The sequence below is a fragment of the Nicotiana tabacum genome, chromosome 13, assembly GCF_000715075.1.
Source record: "Nicotiana tabacum cultivar K326 chromosome 13, ASM71507v2, whole genome shotgun sequence".
Taxonomy (NCBI): Eukaryota; Viridiplantae; Streptophyta; class Magnoliopsida; order Solanales; family Solanaceae; genus Nicotiana; species Nicotiana tabacum.
The window spans coordinates 125,869,441-125,888,518 of NC_134092.1; the positions used below are offsets into that span (position 1 = coordinate 125,869,441).

Consider the following 19,078-nt stretch of genomic DNA (forward strand, 5'->3'; position numbering starts at 1 on the left):
GGCTATTTTTGTAACAATCCCAAAAACTTTTAAGCAAGAGAAATTAGGGACCTCTCGCTTAGAAATTCCAATGAGGGAGTAAATTTTCTAAAGATTTTGAGGTCATTACATTGGAAGACAGGGCAATAAATGATATCAATCGAATCTTACCTAAAAGATAAAAAGATCAATGGGTTACACAAAATTGTACACTGCTAAAATACTAGACTATGAGTTGAGGGTTAAAAAGAAAATATGTTTCCAAATTAGAGCAAGCAAATGGCAAAACGATTAAAAAAAGGACCATATGCGTGTTTTTGACTAAAAAGAAAGAAGTCAAAGATACATGTGCTTCTCTGTTGAAATTTTGGTACTCTTTCCTTTTAAATTTTAATAATTTGAACATCTAAAAGCTATTGGATTTATATAGCATGTGTCCAAAATTATGGAAAATATTAACTTGCTAAAAATCGTTAAAAAAAGAAGAAGAGAAAATGACATTGTATAGCCGCTCTCAAAATAATAGCCTAAAAATGTATATTCATTGTATATATATACATTATGTATGTTATATACAAAAATTATACAAATTTTATACACTTTTTCGGCTACCGAATGCAATAGTTTCTGGCACGAAAAAAGCGTAAAGGATACAAAAAAGAATGTGAATATATACAAAGAATCTCAAGATATACTGCTAAAAAATATATAACTCCACTTCCTACCGAGTCTGTCTAGCATTTGTTGTAAGAGTACATATTTGAAGCTCACATTACTTAACTATACATATACAGATTATTACTTCCAAGTCTTAAGTATAGCACATTAATCTATCAAATTGCAACTTTACACTAAAAAACTTGATAAAACTGTACATTCTGGTTTTCTAAATTCAAACTCTTCCATTCTCCACAAATTTGATGTCCTCTTCCTTCTGTTAAGGCGATAATTTTGGCGTTGATCATGCTCTAGTGAGGCAGTTTAACTTGCAACTTTGCCTATCTCCGTTTCTTGAATCAGCAGCTTCCTCGCCTCACCTCATTTCATTTTTTACAATAACCTGATTACTGAAAGTCCAATGTAAAAAGCAATGCTTTACTTCACTGACTCCGGATAAGGATCCGTCCAACACTTGTCCTCCTCGACTGCCTGTTTCCATCGTCGTCTGAATATCTTATACTCGTTGTAGGATTGTCTTCTCACCTGAAGTTCACATACATAATTGGAGTCAAAATGTCTTCGCATTGCATGCTGCATTAGTATTGCACTCCTTATTTCAATTCAGACTCTGTATAGCCGATCCCAACTAGCTTGGATTCAGGCGCAGTTGTTGTATTTCATTTCAGACTTTTTCTCAATCTTGATACTCCTTATTAGTTTTACCGGATACCATACGATTATGCAATATTTATCAGTCAACAAGCAAAAAATTTCCTTATTGTGATCATAATGTCACTCTGACCAACTAAAAGTCTATTCAAAGTCAGCTCGCGATAATTGTAATGTTCATAATAAAAGTGAACCAGAAACTTACTTCAACTCTGAAATTGAGAGTGCTGGGTTGAGATGGTGCCTGAATTAATGAAACTAATATTTAGCTTTGATGTTAAATAAAAGACGCGTCAAAAATCACAAGTAAACACATCTAATCTGGTGGACATGATCGGTTAGCTATGGACTCTTATAACATCCACATCATCACTGGATAAAGTTATGTAAAACATACTTGTTTTCCAAGGCTTGTGATGTTTTCTCCACCCACTGTCAAATTCTTCTGCATGATTGACATTAACGCGAATAAGTTAGAAATTGAAGAGGAATAGCAGTATGATATAAACATATCAAAAAGCCCACAGAATGCATAAATATCAGGAGAAATTAATTGTTTCACCAGTAAGAAAAGTAGTAGTGAAGTATTATTAAAACTTCATATTTCGAAAAGAGTTTTGCTGCTAACAGTATAGCATCTGAAAATAGTGTTAGATGTTTCTTGCTTCTATCTGGAATGACTAAAATGACAACTTAAACTGTCTCCAGATGGAACTCAAATGCCTTCCAATAATGAGGGAAAGCCGGTGTGGAACTCCAAAACTAGGATTTAACCATTTGACAGCAAAACAGAAAGCCAAACAAGGAAATATCATGCTAAGGAAACAAGCATTGTCTTACATGTTTCTCTATTGGTAAAATGAACTCAAAACAGTCGGCTTGATGGAGTGAATGTGGTAAGTTCAACTGTCGATCAGGTATGAACATCAACCAAAAACAACAGCTTCATTATTATTGCCTATACATTTTAGCCTGTTGCCGTTCTCAAAGTTCATTTCAACTATTTTATTGTGACAACCAGGCGAAACCCAAATCGATAAAACATGGGAGAGATGTTGGGTATATAAGTAAACAAGCCTTAGACCCTAATGACACGTTTTAAAGCCGTGCGGGCCTAGACCAAGCGGACAATATATATCATTAGTGGGTTGGGCTCTTACATATGGTATTAGAGCCACTCTACGTGCAATCTTGAATGGTAGTGGGGCAAACGTCAGCGAGTATACCGAGTCCCCGGGGAGTGTATGTGACACCCCAGGTGAATTCCATATCAACAAAACAGGGGAGAAATTCTAGGTATATAAATAAACAAGCCTTAGACCCTAGTGACGCGTTTTAAAGCCGTATTCGGGCCTAGACCCACAGCGGACAATATCAATAGTGGGCTGGGTTATTACATTTATGTGGTTGTTTTCTTTTCAAGACGAAGTCAATGAACCAATGAATCAATTGTTAACCCAAAACCAAGTTGTAAATACCTTCTTTTCAGGCTCTCCTAGTGTTGGAAGGCCATAATGAACAATGTATTCAGCATCGACAACCCCAATATTTTTAGTCCGGTCTCCCTATCACAAAGAATGACCAATGAACATAAGCAACTCATGACTGTAACATAAGCTAACTATCGCTTAAACAAAATAAAAAATAAAAAATTCGCCAAATCTAAAAGTACCTGCGCACAGTAACCAAGCTGCATGTCCAAACCCCAAGCATGGATCAAGTCATTCTGTGAAAGAACATAGAAGGAATCAGAAGTAAGGATTAATCATTTTGAATTAAGATGCAATTATGCCTGATGAACTGAACTAAACAGTGGTATGATCTAGCTTTATCAGATACAGCAGAGAAATCTATATACCTCTTTGCCAAAAACCAAATTTAACTGTAATATATTCAGTAATGCAGTTATAGCATGGCATATATAATTATTCGTGATAATACAGCATTTCTAAAAGGAAAAACCTGGATCATATACCACACGCAGCGCCAAGCAGCTCTTGAAAAAACAGGAGCCATTACTTCTATCCACCTACAATATCAGAAACTCCTTATGGCTTTCATTAAAAAAAATCTACCTTTTCATGTAGAAAAGGAAGTTATCGCTGTAAAATTCCAATTTATGTTCCCTAATATTTCCCATGAATAGAACAAGACTTTAACGAGTGAGTGGCATAAAACAAAATTAAGTTACCCTGTACAAGGAGGAGCCGTACTGGTATAGTCGCACTGAATGCCAGTATCGCCAGCCTTATAAGTCCTTCTGCAACGCAATGTGTTAAACCAATTAATTCCAACATCCCAAGAAGATCTAAGCCATTGTTAATCAAAGAGCTGCAAGAGATTGTATGACGTTGTATAAATGACCCCCCTCTGTCGGATTGTAGACTATACAAAGGAGCACGCCATTGTACACCATATTTTCATACATGTCCTAGCATTAATAAGTAGAAAAACTAAAGCCTTGTCCATTTATTTACTGTCATATGCAACTAAAATCTAGGGATATGAAAGAACATACTAAGACACAAAACTGTAAATAAAAACCTGTGCACTCTTGATCTCCTCCCACGAGCAGTAATCTGATGATGCACCTCTGATTTTCCAATATCTAGTGCTGGTTGTGAAATCTCAAGACCTTCATCTCTCACAATAGATATATATCTAAATTGATAATACAATTCAGGTTTAGTAAATACAGTATTTGATTGGAAACATACATAAAACTAAATGCATATATACAATCTAAACAATGCTAATCCTTCTCTCAAATGGATCAAGTAGTAAAGATCAAGAACATATGTGATTATATATACGAATGCAAAGTGAAAACAATGAAATGGCTTCAGCAGAAGAGTTCTAATAGTACTCCATCTCCTGTATTCTTAAGTAGAACATATACCGTTTCGGATTAAAATTTTCTACTCCAAGGTCTTCATCCCAGAGGAAGATATAACTGTACTCATCAACTATATCTGGATGCAAGAATCGTTTTGCAAACCACCTGCCATTTTCATAACACCCGAAAATGTTAATAGAGTTTGATATTTTGAGATGCAATCAAAATATCAATATATTAACAGTATAAATATCTCAAAGAAGGTAAAGAGACTTACTATGGTATAATTCAGAATTACAAGTACAAAGGTTTTTAAAACAAAATAATGCAGAAGGTAAGGATATGAAAACTGCACCATTTTGTTTGGTTCAAAGCTGAGATGTGTATCACACTGTTACTCCATTTAAAACTCCTCCATCCATCGACAATACCATCGTAGTGAAAAAGCATCACCACAAAATCACTTGACAGAAACTGCCAACCAATTCAATGAGCAAATTCACAGTAACTGTATATCATAAACTATAGAACTTATTTAAAAACTCACCTTTTGTACCATCTCATTTACTGTTTCCTTTTGCTTTATCCCAACAGCTGCTGCAAACAAGTACTTTGAAGGCTCCTTTTTCTGCTAAACCACAATAAAAGGTAAAAAAAATGTAAGTGACTGTTTACACTGCTGACAATCTATACCACGAAAATGTCATATTATATTCTTGCACTACTTAAATATCGATCTCCTCATCAATTCATAAACAAGATCAGCAGCAGAAGTAACAATGATTATCAACATGTCCATGTTGTTCCTATACCAGTAGTATTAGTGTTAGTCTTGTATTCTATTATTGTTAGATTTCTATTACTACATGTTGTTCCTTTTGCTTCGTTTTCATATTATCTTGTTGTTGTTACTGCTTTCTTTTCATCTTTCTTTGAGCCGAGGGTCTATCGGGAACAATCTCTCTACCTTCAAGGTAGGGGTAAGGTTGCGTAAACACTACCCTCTCCCGACTCTACTTGTGAGCTTATACTGGATTTTTCATTGTTGTTGTAACATGTTCATCAAGCAAGACCTACAGTTGAAATTTGAAGAGAAAACGGAACATTTTGCCTTAAACTTGACTAGTTAAAGAGATTTGAATTCTAAAAACTTGTCAAGGTTATACAAACTAATATTACTAGTCGAATGATGTCAAATGGAGTATCTTACTTTGTGAAAGATATAAGAATTCATTTTCAACAGAAAACTTCAAATTTGCATGTAGAACTTAACAGGAACATGGCAAAGATAGATATGAAATTAACCTCTGGATAACCCCATAAGGGCCGTCTTTCCAAGTTAGAGGTCCTAGCAATAATACCTTCAGGTAATGGCTCACTTCCATTAGGCCTGCATTGATTCTAAAACAGATGACAAAAATTATTTATGTGAAGAATAAGAACGATATCAAGGTACTTAGAAACCCCTGAATAAAGTCAATTCATTAATATGGAACTATAAACAGATACTAAATGCCTAGGAAGATAGTTGATAACGTTTCAATACTAAAAAGAACAAACCTCACATGAGCTTCGCACTTTCTCCAGCTTCCATTGCAAACTTTTCTGCACAATAGAGTTCTTATGGTTATCCGTTCCCATTGTGTATCAATTGTGCAACAATTTACTAAAACTCAAAAAATACCAAGTTGCTCCTTTGACAATAAGTCGGATACACTATTAAAATAAAAAAGCTTGTAATCGATTAAGACTGCAGCACTGCCAGTATGATCACAATATTAAGCGGTAGCGAATCCAGGAATTCCCCCAAGGGTGTTCAAACTTAAAAGAAATAAAAGAAATCCCCGAGAAAGGGTATTCAATATATGACCTAATATTTTACCTACATAGGCGGTGTAATTTTCCGACGAAGTAGCGTCGCCAACTGATATTAAGAGTGGAAACTCGGGCAGGGCATATGCAATAAATAAAAAGTGTATTGCCTCTATCATATTAAGCTTTTAGATGATACGGTCATACGTTTCGACATAAACTACAGGAAAGGTCAAGAGAATAAGACAGAAAACTGTTTGTGATTTACTTCTCTTAGTAGCTAGGAAAAGAAAATGACACCTCTTTATGATCTGCTACAAAGTCACTCCCTAACAAGAGAATCAGACACAACAGGGAAACTGTAGGAAAAAGGGCACAGAAACATGATCTCCTGATTTTTGAATCTTTGAGTAGTGACACCTGAAAGATTCACACAGACACTTATGTCATAAGAGGGATAGAGCTAAGAAGCATAACCCAATTCTTGAAGCTTGAACTTAGATTTTTTTTTTTTTGATGACCGAGAAATCCGTCTGGGGCCGATCCTTTGGACCAACCGCAGCCTTCGAAACTCGGTGGATAATAGGCCCTCCCCTCTACCCTTCTCCACTTAAATACCAGGCTTTGCTTTGCATGGTGTGGGGGCTTGAACCAGTGACCTAAGATACAAATCCACCACCCTTTGCCACTTGAGCTAGGCCCTGAGGGCAGTTTTACTTAAAATTCTTAGAACAAAGGACTAGAGTTTATAGGACTAAAATTCAATGTGTTGATTCAAGGTGACAGCCAATACCAACTGATTTGATATCCGGTGCACAAACATCTCGGCCTACCCTGACATTAGAGGTGGCAAAATAGTTAAAAGAAAACGGTTATGCACCCATATTATCCATTAAAAAATGGGTTGGATAATGAACTTTTTAAAAACGAGTCGAATATGGATAAAAACCATATTATCCACTTAGAAAATGGTTAACCAAATTGATAACCAATGGATAACTAATGTGTTTAACCTTTACATTTGTAAAGCCTTAAATTAGGGGTTCCTCAAGTTTGGGAGACTAGAAATTCTCCCAAAAGTGATCATATTCAAGAAGCCATGGATTATATTGATATCCATATTATCCACCGGATAACCCGCTTTTTATCTGTCTCAAATACGGATTGAGTCGGATAAATTATTCGTTTTTTGAATTATCCGTTTATGACCTGCTCGTATCCGACCTGACCCGCCCGTTTGCCACCCCTACCTAACATAATGGCCAGTTGCTGATTCTACGGCTAGAACTCGTGATAGATAACTTTACTGTTGCTTCAGTGATCCACTTCTTCAGAAGACACTATAATGATACTAAAATCAATCTAAGGAAAAAGACTCTACAAATGATAGTAACTAGACTCCCCACAATTAATTGCCCATATAAATGTCTTGTATTGCCATAAGATCAAATCTTTTTCCTTTATAAAAAAAAGAGACAAACATTAAATTCTGAATCATTTATCTGAAAAGTACAAATATTCAACGACAGGAACATATTGGTTGAATTCATTAAGTTTAAATCCTGATTACACAAACAACATTGCATGAACTTAACCATTAACGAATGCTCAACATGCAGATATATACGTAGAAAGATAAGCCACATACGTATATAAAACCAAAGAACATATAAAAGGAAATAACTTACAAAACCTGAGGGCTTCATGTTCCTTCAAATTGCAAACGATACTAATAAAATAAGAATAACAAATACTAATCAACTGCTGCCCCTCTCTCTCTCCCTAAAATAAAGGACATTTCTGTTTATTCAGAAACAGAAAAAAAAGAAGGGTGTCCTCAACAAGAATCAAGACCTTACTATATTTGAGAAGAAACAACAGATTTCCCACTTTTTCCTTTCTTGTTTTTGGTTAATATATAGATTATAAAAACATTGTTGAAGAAAGAAGAATTGATAATATTAATTATTTGATTGTAGATATATAGTGTGTGACAGATGACAGAAAGAGAAAAACAGAGAGACAAGAAAAAGATGGAGATTGTTGTACGAGGGAGGAACTGAGTCAATGTCAATGCCGCGAAGACTACGGCGACAAAAGGAAAATATATGGAAATTGTGGGGTGTTATGGAAAACATTTCGCGGATTCCAACCACCTATGCCATGTCAAATAGCAACGATAATCCTTTCCAATTTATGCTAACTTATTTGATGGCCACAGAGTTTAAGAAAAAATAAATTTTTTTAGAATTTGTGGTCCTAAATAAGTCAAAAAGGGTCAGAGTATTTGTATGGTTATAAAAACTTCTCATTAAGGGTAGAATTGTAATTTAAGTAAAATTATTTCCAAATTTAGAAAGGAATCATTCTTTTTGGAACGGATCAAAAAAGAAATAGGTCCACATAAAGTGAAACGGAGGTAATATGAGATAGAATTTGAGATTGTACTTATTTTATGTTTGGTACAGGTCGGATCAGAGCAGATATGAGCTCGTAAAAAATGGATAATACAAAAAAGGATAAAAAAATATCTGACCCGTTCCATATTTAATACAGAAAAAATAGGTTAACCGACAGATAATAAGGATATCTATATTATTTATCGTTTTTTGAATATGATCACTTTTGGGAGAATTTCTAGTTTTTCAAACTTGGGGAACCCCCAATTTGAGTCTTTGTAAATGTAAAAGTTAATACCATTAGTTATTCATTTTGTAAGTGGATAATATGTATATTATCCATATTTGACTCATTTTTAAAAAAGTTCATTATGTAACCCATCTTTTAATGAATAATATGGATGAATAAATATTTTGTCAATTTTGCCACCACTAGTTATCGGTATTAGCTAATATGACAGATAAATTTTATACTAAAATGATTGAATTAGCTATCTTACATAAAATGTGAGATAACTAATCTCATGAGATATTCCGTCCCATGGTATCTTCATTTCTTTCTTAGGAATCGAAGTCAAACCTACGTCAACCTATCTAGTCTTGACTCAGACTAAATGCACTTGGAATTACTCGAACTCATTTGTAAGAGGTTTATTCCACCATTGACCCATAAGGATTTAAATTATAGAGTCACCGATATTATTGTTTTCTTAATGACTTGTACCCGAGCCAATATGCGCACATTACCTGCTATTTTCAGCATAACTCGGTCATCATTATTATTGTATTTTAACATATTAAATTAGGTAATATATCTTATTATTCAAATTACTTATCTCACTTTTTAAGAACGATCATATGTAGTTATCCTTAGACTTTAGATTATAAATAATGAAAATATTATCTGCACAATATTACTATAAAGTAATTGCAAGTAAATCTTAATAGAAAACATTGATTAGTCACATTTTAAGAACAATTAATTGGAATTATTTTAAGAGTATGTAAGTTTTATGCACTGACAATAAAAATAAATATTCACAATCAGGTCATTCGTAAGCTAATTACATATAATTTTAATATAACTATTACTAATTAATAACCTACTAAAAATGATAACTAATCTACTGTAATAGATCATCAAACTACATCCATCATATAAAAAATCTTGACATTATCTATGTATAAACTTAAATCATAAACTGATATCTGGCAATCAGAAGATAAACTCCTAAAATAAGTAGTAACATTGCTTCTTGAATAACCAAAAAATCAACAAAGACAATGAGAGTGGATTCATTACTACAAATGAAATACTAAAATAATTTTCTCCTAACAAGCACGAGGTTTTGTGTTCCTTAGAAAATTGAACAAACACGTTTTACTCTTCTTGGCACTCGTGTCTTTGTCACACTTTGGTATGGTTTCACTCCCATCAACCACCACACCCTTTATAAACAAAGAAAAAGAAAATACAACAAACCGTAACTAACTACTCAACGATTCTTAAAAACAAACGCATATTATAGGGATAATAAATGTTACCAAACCAGAAACCCAGATAGTTTTATGAAGACAAAACATTTTGAAGGATAAGTACATCCCGATCAGCACTCTCTAGCAAAGGCGATTTCAGATCCAGAGCTAACAAATAATAGCACTCCATTATTGAGACATATAATGGAGTATAAAAATAAAAAATGACAAATGATTTGGGATGGTAACTTGAGATAACATTTGGTATTTTTCTTGCTTTGTTGTTTGTGGCGTTAATTAAACTATCTAAAATTAAAAGGTGCCTACCTATTAATAGATGCATGGATTAGTCAATCCAATCCAACTACTCCTAGCAATTTGAAATAGCATTAATCAAAATAGTAGAAAATTCACATCAAATAATAACTTTATTTGGTTTTTTAAGCCATGTTTCTTCATTATTGGAGCTATGGCCAGGTCACTGTTATGAGGGCCGAAGCTAGAGGGCGGAAGATGGTTTATCCGACCCCATTTATATTATGTATATAAGGTTAAATTCTTTTTTATTTATTTATGTATACTAGATGAATTCCCGTGATTTCTTTGCATGCTAATTAACCTTTTTATTTTTTGGACCGCTTGGTGAAAATTTCGCTTTTCTAAAATTCAATAAAAACAGCTTAACACATGCAAGTCAGATGGAAAATGGATTTTCCAGTGGCAGATAAGTGAGTAACACGTTCAGCTGAAAACGACTGCTAATACACCGTAGGCTAAGAAGCAAAAGGAGGAATTCGCTCACGGATGAGCTCACGTCTGATTAGCTAGTTGGCTCACGTCTGATTAGCTAGTTGGTGAAAGATTATATTCTGAACTCTTATATGTTTAATGTTCAGTATTATATTGCATGTCAATTTTGCTGCTGAAAAGTTATTATGTGCTTGCGCATATGATGACAACATATATATATGCAGATTTCCTTTATAACTTCCATTAGTCATTCACATGCAGTCGAATATGCCGAAGCTAAAGCTTCCTATAAGAGTTAAAGAAATTTAGACTTGCAATTGAATCTGCAAAACATGCGTGTTTGTTAATTGTACAGCATTCCACTCACTGACCTGTATATGATTCTCGTGACTCATATTTTCTCTACAATATTGCTTACAACGCTAATATCTTTCTATTTAATTTTTGGTAGTACTTGTGAAACATTATTTTTTTTTTACTACAAATTATTACGTAAGTTCGACCATTTGAATTGACCTAAGGCAACCTTTTGAAATGCGTACTCCAATGGATTTATTGATTGTCCGTTGACCTCGTCCTGATACTACAGTATATAACCCTAAGGGGTGGTTTGCTTCATATTTAGTTATATAAAAAATATAATGCAGAAATTATTTATGTGATTAATTATAATGAAAGAGTATTAAGCGGTGAATAATACATGTAATGTTGTATATGATTATTTTATTTTGAGGGCATCTTTATTCACGTATTATTAATATGTTTCCATCCGTTTCAATTTATGTGAACCTATTTTCTTTTTAATCCGTACAAAAAAGAATGACCCCTTTCGCTAATTGGAAACAATTTATCTTTATGCAATAATTTATAGCCATACAATATATGTGTGCTTCATTTTACACTACAAGTTCAAAAATTTTCTCTCTTTTCTTAAATTCCGTGCCCAGACAAATGAGTTCACATAAATTGAAACGGATGAGATATATTCTTATCCTACATTTGAGTTCTGCATAAATAATACACATCTCACATAACTTAGTACGTGTACTACGTAATATTGTCAACAAAACATTGCATCTGACCAGATGTTGTATTAGTTATGTGAGCTGTATTTTTTCTAATCTCTCTAATCAAACACTATATTTTTAAATTTTATGCAGGATTTATGTTGGGATTATTTCCCCTATCCCTCTAACTAAAGGACCCCTACGATTATCTAACAACTTTATTTTCCATTTTTTTTTTCATCTTTCTTAGTTTCTGAACCTTGTAAATGTGACTCTCGCAAATTATTATCCACACGAGTGCTGATATTTATGCTTGATTCACTTATTGTACTACTGTTCCTTGTCCTTAATATTTAAGACATAGAGATCTACGTAATGTTTCATGTTTCTGTATGTTGCTTTTTGCAATTTTTGAGTCATTTGACAAGACTGTGTTGCTCTAGTGGTAACTTTCAACTAAGAGGTTGCGAGTTCGAGTCACCCCAAGAGCAAGGTGGGGATTTCTTGGAGGGAGGGAGCCAGGAATCTATCGGAAACAGCCTCTCTACCCCAGGGTAGGGGTAAGGTCTGCGTATACACTACCCTCCCCAAACCTCACTGGTGGGATTATACTGAGTTGTTGTTGTTGCAATTTTTGAGTCATTTTTGATGTATGTGATGACGTTATATATATATCCATTGCCATGCAGTAGAATTAACGTGAATGTTTTTTAGTATTAATGCATTCATATTTAAGTTTACCTCGTGAGCTATAACCAAGTTGTAGTCCAATGTCATCATGAATGTTGTCATGTACAATTAATTAATGAATATTTGATGAAAAATATTCATTGAATTAATTATCAATAAGAACGTAGAAACACAAATTCATTCACATATATAAAATGCTTTAAGAAGTATTCCTTCACATTTTTTCTTCTTGAGAAAAATTACAACTTATAGAATGTTTATGCAATATATGAATATTTAAATTTTAGATAAAAAGAATTAACTTCGTCCTATTTAAATCCAAAAATTAGTGAAATTGATAATTGATAAGTGAAAAGTATATACGAAACAAATTGAGACTAAGGATAGCTTTGCAAAAAGGATAGCTTTGTTATGAGATTGCTCATCACGAGAAGGTACGAATATATTCTTATTCAAATTCAAATATTTTAATTTTCTTCCCTCAGTTACCTTTTTGGCAAGCCATGAAACTTTCCCTAAATGTCAAAAGGTTCGATTCAAGAGTCAATTCAACATTCTAAATTAAGTAGCATTCCAACTAATTACAATTTACCTTCTCCACACCTCTCTCTCTATATATATCCTGTCTCATAAATAAAATACTTGCACAAACAACTCAAAAAAGCATATCTCTCTCCAAACCTAACGTTGTACTTTCCCATCATATTTCTGTGTGTAAATTATGTTAAGTCCTTTACCAAGGAGCTAATTCATTCAGAACTCGATCAACTAATTATTTTTATACCAAAAGGCATAGCGTCTTTGGCTCAGCATTAATATAGCATTCTATTTTTGTCCTCGAGTCTCATATTCACTTAGAGCAAAAAAATGTCGATTTCGTTTGAAGCATTGGCCATGGCAGGAGCTGACTATCTTAAAGATGGAATGAGCGTTGAAGAATTTGAAAGGCATGAATCAGAAGTGCCTCATTATTTATTAGCTGAAGAAGAAGATGAAGTTTTCTTCTTAAGGAAGAAAAAAATGCCTAATACTAAAAATTCATATGAATATTCTTTTTGTTCTCAAGAGTTTCATTTATGTGAAAATGATGAAGGGGAGCAGAAGAAGCCGTTAATTAGAAACAATAATTTCTGGGAATTCTTGAAAAACAAGGATGTAGCAAGTTTTTTGAGACTAGTAGGAATACTTGTTGTATAAATTATTATAATTATTGTCATTGTAAGTTGTAACTATTCTTTTTGAAAATAATAATCAAAGAGCACAATCATAGTGTCGTAGTTATCTACAAACGAAAGCCACATTGCAAGTGATGGGCACTGCACTAATTGAACTTTGCTATTTGAGGCAATTGCAGTAAGTTGACAAATCAACACATAATTAGTCAAATCGGGTATGATCTCCGGAGCAAGAACACAAAATAAATAGTGATAATTCATATATATACTCGATCTTATTGATCTTGCTTGATGAAATAGAAATTGTAATTCTTTTTATGGATTTAAGTTATATACACTACAGATTTCTTTTAATTACATTATTAGTAAATTTTAATATGTGATAGAAAATTAGTTACCATCTTTACATGATTACAAAGTGATGCTTGTCGGACGAAATTTAAGAAAAGAAAGAAGACTTTTGAACTTGTGGTATAAAATAGGGCACATTTATTTTGTGTGGCTATAAATTATTGTATAAAGGTAAATTATTTCTAAATATGGAAAGGGGTAATTCTTTTTGGCACGGACTAAAAAGTAAATAGGTTCACATAAATTGAAACGGAGGGAGTAAGTGATATAATATTGTAAATAATTTTATATTGTCATTACATAGAACTCAAACTCTTTTTTCTTTGATCCCAATAACTAGACCATTGTCACGACCCAAAATTCCACCACAAGCGTCGTGATGACACTTAGTCTCTAACACTAGGTAAGCCGATTATAATAACAATTCAACCCCCCCTTTTTTTAATTCAATACAAATGCCAAAAACCAACAACGAAAATATTCAAATAACCTCCCAAGACTGGTAATACCGAGTCACGAACTCCAATTGAATATATGCAATGATCTCAGGGATCGAATATACAATACTGTTCGAATAAGAGTTGATAGTACAATAAAATGGAAAGACTCCAAGGGACTGCGATGACCAAGCAGTCCTACCTTGAATCCTTGCGATCACACTCTAGTCTCTGCCCGAATCCGATATCTCCAATACCTGGCTCTGCACAAAAATGTGCAGAAGTGTAGTATGAGTACACCACAGTCGGTACCTAGCAAGTATCAAAACTAACATCGGTGGAGTAGTGAAGAGGTACAATCAAAAATAATACTGTAGAAAGACAAATAACAATAATAACAACAATAATCAACTAGTGATATAAACAGTAAGTGTCACGACCCAAAATCCCATCACAGACGTCGTGATGACACTTAGTCTCTAAGACTAGGTAAGCCGATTACAATTATATTTCGAGGCAATTTTTTTTGAAACATATAATGTAATACACATGTCGAAACCATAAGCGGAAACAAATATAACAACTTCCCAAGACTGGTAATACCGAGTCACGAACTCTAACTGAATAAATGCAATGATCTCAAGGATCGAATAAACAATACTGTTCGAATAAGAGTTGACAGTACAATAAAATGGAAAGACTCCAAGAGACTGCGACGACCAAGCAGCTCTACCTTGAATCCTTGCTATCACAGTCTAACTCTATCCGAGTCCGATATCTCCAATACCTGGCTCTGCACAAAGATATGCAGAAGTGTAGTATGAGTACACCATGGTCGGTACCCAATAAGTATCAAGACTAACCTCGGCGGAGTAGTGATGAGGTACAGTCAAGACACACACTAGTCTAATAACATGTACAATATAGTATAAAAAATAATAAAAAAATAAATAGCAGTAATAGCAACAATAATCAACTAGTGATGTAAACAGTAAGGCAACAAGAACTCCATAAATATTGCTTAAACAGATAATGAACATAAGTATAACCAATAATCAAGTCCTTTAAAATATACATCTTTTATCTATAAGTTTTTCAATAAAAGTTTCTAGAATATAATCCTTTCCAATAAATATGTTTCGGATATACTTCCTTCAAATAAATATCTTTCAATTATAATTCTTTCAAATAAATATCTTTGTGCCATGAACATATGATAATATAAAAATAATAGCACGACATCACCCTTCGTGCTTTTACTCTCATCCTCACGTGATAATATAGTTGAAATGGCACGGTATCACCCTTCGTGCTTTTCACTCTCAAATGGCACGACATCACCCTTCGCGCTTTACACTTTCAAATGGCACGATAGCACACTTCGTGCTTTACACTCTCAAATGGAACGACATCACCCTTCGTGCTTTACACTCTTCCTTACCAAGCACATGCATATCATTAACAAGCAAGGTAGGAAGCATAAATAATATCAAGGAGAGTGTTTAAACGACAACACAATACAACAATTCATATCACAATTTGTCCACCGGCCACAACCAACTCCAAAGATACAACAAAAATTAATTAATTTCAAAGCAAATAGCCCAAGGCTCCACACAACGTATATAAAACCTCAAAAGAACAATATAGATGGAAAAGTAACTCAACATAGGACAACACCTTCTTTAATCCAAATTTTTGATAAATATATTAATACCTCTTTTAAAGCTTATTTAATTAATTATTTGCAGATGAAAAATCCATAATGAAATTAATTTCAAGAAATATCAAATCAACAAATACACGAAATTCACATAAAAATCCAAGTGGCAATCACTGTAACGACCCGACCGGTTGTTTTGAGTTCTAGCGCGTCATTTGGTGGTTTGAGGTCATGAGTAGCTTCACTTCGGGTAGTATGACTTGCACACATGGTCGGAATTGAATTTCGAGAAGTTCAGAGTTGATTTGGAAAGAGAATTCTAATTTCGGAAGCCTTAAGTTGGAGGAATTGACTAAAGTTTAATTTTTGAGTAAACGACCTTGGAATCGGGATTTGAAGGTTAAAACAGGTTCGTATGATGATTTTGGACTTGGGCGTATGCCCGGAGCGGGTTTTGGATGACCTAGGAGCGTTTCAGTGCATATTATGAAAGTTGGCATTTTGGAAGAATTCCCTAAATTTGAGTTGAAGTTTATTTCAATGTTATTGATGTCCGTTTGGGATTCCTAGTCTGGGAATAGCTCCGCATGTTGATTATGGCCTTAGGGGCGCATCCGAAAGTGGATTTGGAGGTCCGTAGGTCATTTGGCAAAAGTTGAAAATTTGGTTAATTTTGAGAAGTTTGAGCGGGAGTGGACTTTTTGATATCGGGGTCGGATTCCGATTACGGAAGTTAGAGTAGGTCCGTAACGTCAATTATGATTTGTGTGAAAAAATTGAGGTCAATCGGACGTGATCTGATAGGTTTTAACATCGATTGAAGAAGTTTGGAATTTCAAAGTTCATTAGGTTTGAATTGGAGGGTGATTCGTAGTTTCGATGTTGTTTGGCGTGATTTGAGGCCTCGACTAAGTTCGTAATGTATTTTGAGACGTGTTGGTATATTTGGTTGAGGTCACGAGGACCTCGGGTGGATTCTGGATGGTTAACAGATCGAGTTTGGACTTGGAAGGAAAGTCGAAGCATCTGTCTTCTGGTGTAACCGCACCTGCAAGGTTTTGGTCGCAGGTGCGGAGCCGCAAAAGCGGCCAAGAGTGTCGCAGAAGCGGTTCTGGCTGGGGTAGGCTAGGACTGCAGATGCGGTCGAGTTCCGCAGAAGCGGGACCGCACTTGCGCACGTAGAGTCGCAGAAGCGAAGGCGCAAAAGCGTGTAGGGGGCACAGATGCGGGGGCTGTTGGGCCGAGCTTGAACCGCACTTGCGATGGAATTTCCGTAGGTACGGAGCCGCAGGAGCGGTTGTTGGACCGCAAAAACGAGAAGTCGGGCTGGGCAGTGTCATTTTAAAGACGAGATTTGGCCATTTTGCTCTATTTTCTTTTGGATGGGCGATTTTTGGAGCTCTTGGAAGGAGGATTTTTGTCATCTATGTCAAGGTAAGTGATTTCCACATATTGTGAGTTAAATACATGGTTTATATAAGGATTTAAACATGGAAATTAGTAGAAATTTGAGATTTTGAAGAAAAACCTAGAATTTGGTATTTTTGGATTTTGACCAAGAATTTGGGCATGGAATTGAGAATAAATTATATATTTGAGTTCGTGAGGTTATGGGTAAAGTTTATCTTCGAATATTTTCGGAATCCGGGCACGTAGGCCCGAGGGTGATTTTATCGGCTTTTCTAACAGAGTTGAAAATTGTTGTAAACAGGATTATAATGAGTATTAGAGTATATATTTATGGAATTTCTCATTTATTGACTAGTTTTGGAGCGATGGAAATCGATGTGAGTCGTTGGAAGGGCTTTGGAGCCGGTTATGGAATCTCGGAGCGAGGTAAGTCTCCTTTCTAATCTTGTAAGAGGGAATTAACCCCATAGGTGAATAATTTTAATATGTGCTTCTATTTGTGGGGGCTATGTACGCACAAGGTGACGAGAGTCCGTGCATAGCTACTATTATGCTTATGTCCGGGTAGTTTAGGACCCAAATCATATTATACTTGTGATGTTTGTAACCTACCTGTTAATTTAATTGCTTAAATCATATCGAAAACTTAGTAAAGGAACTATAAAAGGGTAAACTTCAATTGTTTTCTCGACCGTTAACGAGAATTTTAAATTTCTTGAGTAATTGCCCTTAATAAATCTTGAATTGGTTGCTTTAAATGTGTTTTCTCTTTTGTGGAGGGGGCCGAACGCCTCGGTAGCAGATATATACATCTATGGTTCGTGTCGTTCGACCCTCGGCAGTGCACAGTTCAAACATTATGTTGGATCGAGCCTTACGACCTCGGTATGATTTGCACATGATGTATTTTTGGAATTGATAATAATTGATATTGCTTTCATTGGCCCGTGATACAAAAATGTTAAATGACGAAAATAAATTTGGAAATTTCTTATGAACAAAATAGTTGTTTACTTATTTCATGATATTAAGTTTACAGCCATTTTACGTAATCCATGCTTAATTATATCATTGATGTTTTATTTATAGCCCATAGTAAGTGTCAGAGCTGACCCATCGTCACTATTTTTTCGAGGTTAGGCGAGATACTTACTGGGTACGCGTTGATTTACGTACTCATACTACACTTGCTGCACATTTTTGTGCAGGTGCATATATGCCTAGTGGCCTCGTGGGCGCAGATGTGCGGTTATTGTGGAGACTTAGGTGAGCTGCACTTTATATTACGATTCGCAGCCAACAGAATCTCCTTCAGAGTATTTATATTTTTCCTGTCCAATTTGTATTCTGGGTAGATGCTGTATTTTATTTTACGTTCCTAGTTGATGCTCATGCACTTGTGACACCGGCGTTTGAGGTAATTAGGGGTTGTCATGTATTGGAATTGTTTAAGATATTACTATTTATTTTGTGAACTCTATCTTTTACTATTTAATTGAAGGAAATATAATTTCAAAAATATAAAAAATGAGAACCAAATTAAATATTTATGTTTGGCTTGCCTGACAGCGGTGTCCAGCGCCATCACCACCTTTAATGGATTTTGGGTCGTGATAACATAGTATCAGAGCACTAGGTTCAATTAGGTCTCACGAGTCATGAACGAGTCTAGTAGAGTCTTGCGGATCAGTACGGAGACGTCTGTACTTATTTTCGAGAGGCTACATGACTGTTAGGAGCACTTCCCTTCTTGATTCCTCATCG

At 34.7% G+C, this 19,078-nt stretch overlaps 1 protein-coding gene across 1 annotated transcript; it reads right to left on the reverse strand.

The window, feature by feature from the left end:
- Positions 1-645: 645 nt before the first annotated feature.
- On the reverse strand, positions 646-8,038 carry LOC107802346 (uncharacterized). The gene is made up of 15 exons (XM_016625820.2): positions 7,645-8,038; positions 6,257-6,376; positions 5,705-5,749; positions 5,450-5,545; positions 4,692-4,772; positions 4,500-4,618; positions 4,208-4,309; positions 3,853-3,969; positions 3,500-3,568; positions 3,271-3,337; positions 2,981-3,034; positions 2,787-2,873; positions 1,706-1,753; positions 1,514-1,552; positions 646-1,182 (listed from the first exon to the last, which is right to left on the reverse strand). The coding sequence occupies exons 1-15, from the start codon at positions 7,660-7,662 to the stop codon at positions 1,075-1,077; spliced, it is 1,170 nt and encodes a 389-aa protein (XP_016481306.1). The 5' UTR covers positions 7,663-8,038; the 3' UTR covers positions 646-1,074.
- Between the last annotated feature and the right edge of the window lie 11,040 nt (positions 8,039-19,078).

What these genes read in the sequence shown, in the direction of transcription:
- LOC107802346 (XM_016625820.2), bottom strand. An exon ending in TTGTAGCAGATCATAAAGAG is followed by an intron (nt 5,750 to 6,256) that starts GTGTCATTTTCT and finishes TCTATTGTGCAG; the next exon opens with AAAAGTTTGCAATGGAAGCT. An exon ending in GCTTTGAACCAAACAAAATG is followed by an intron (nt 4,310 to 4,499) that starts GTGCAGTTTTCA and finishes TGAAAATGGCAG; the next exon opens with GTGGTTTGCAAAACGATTCT.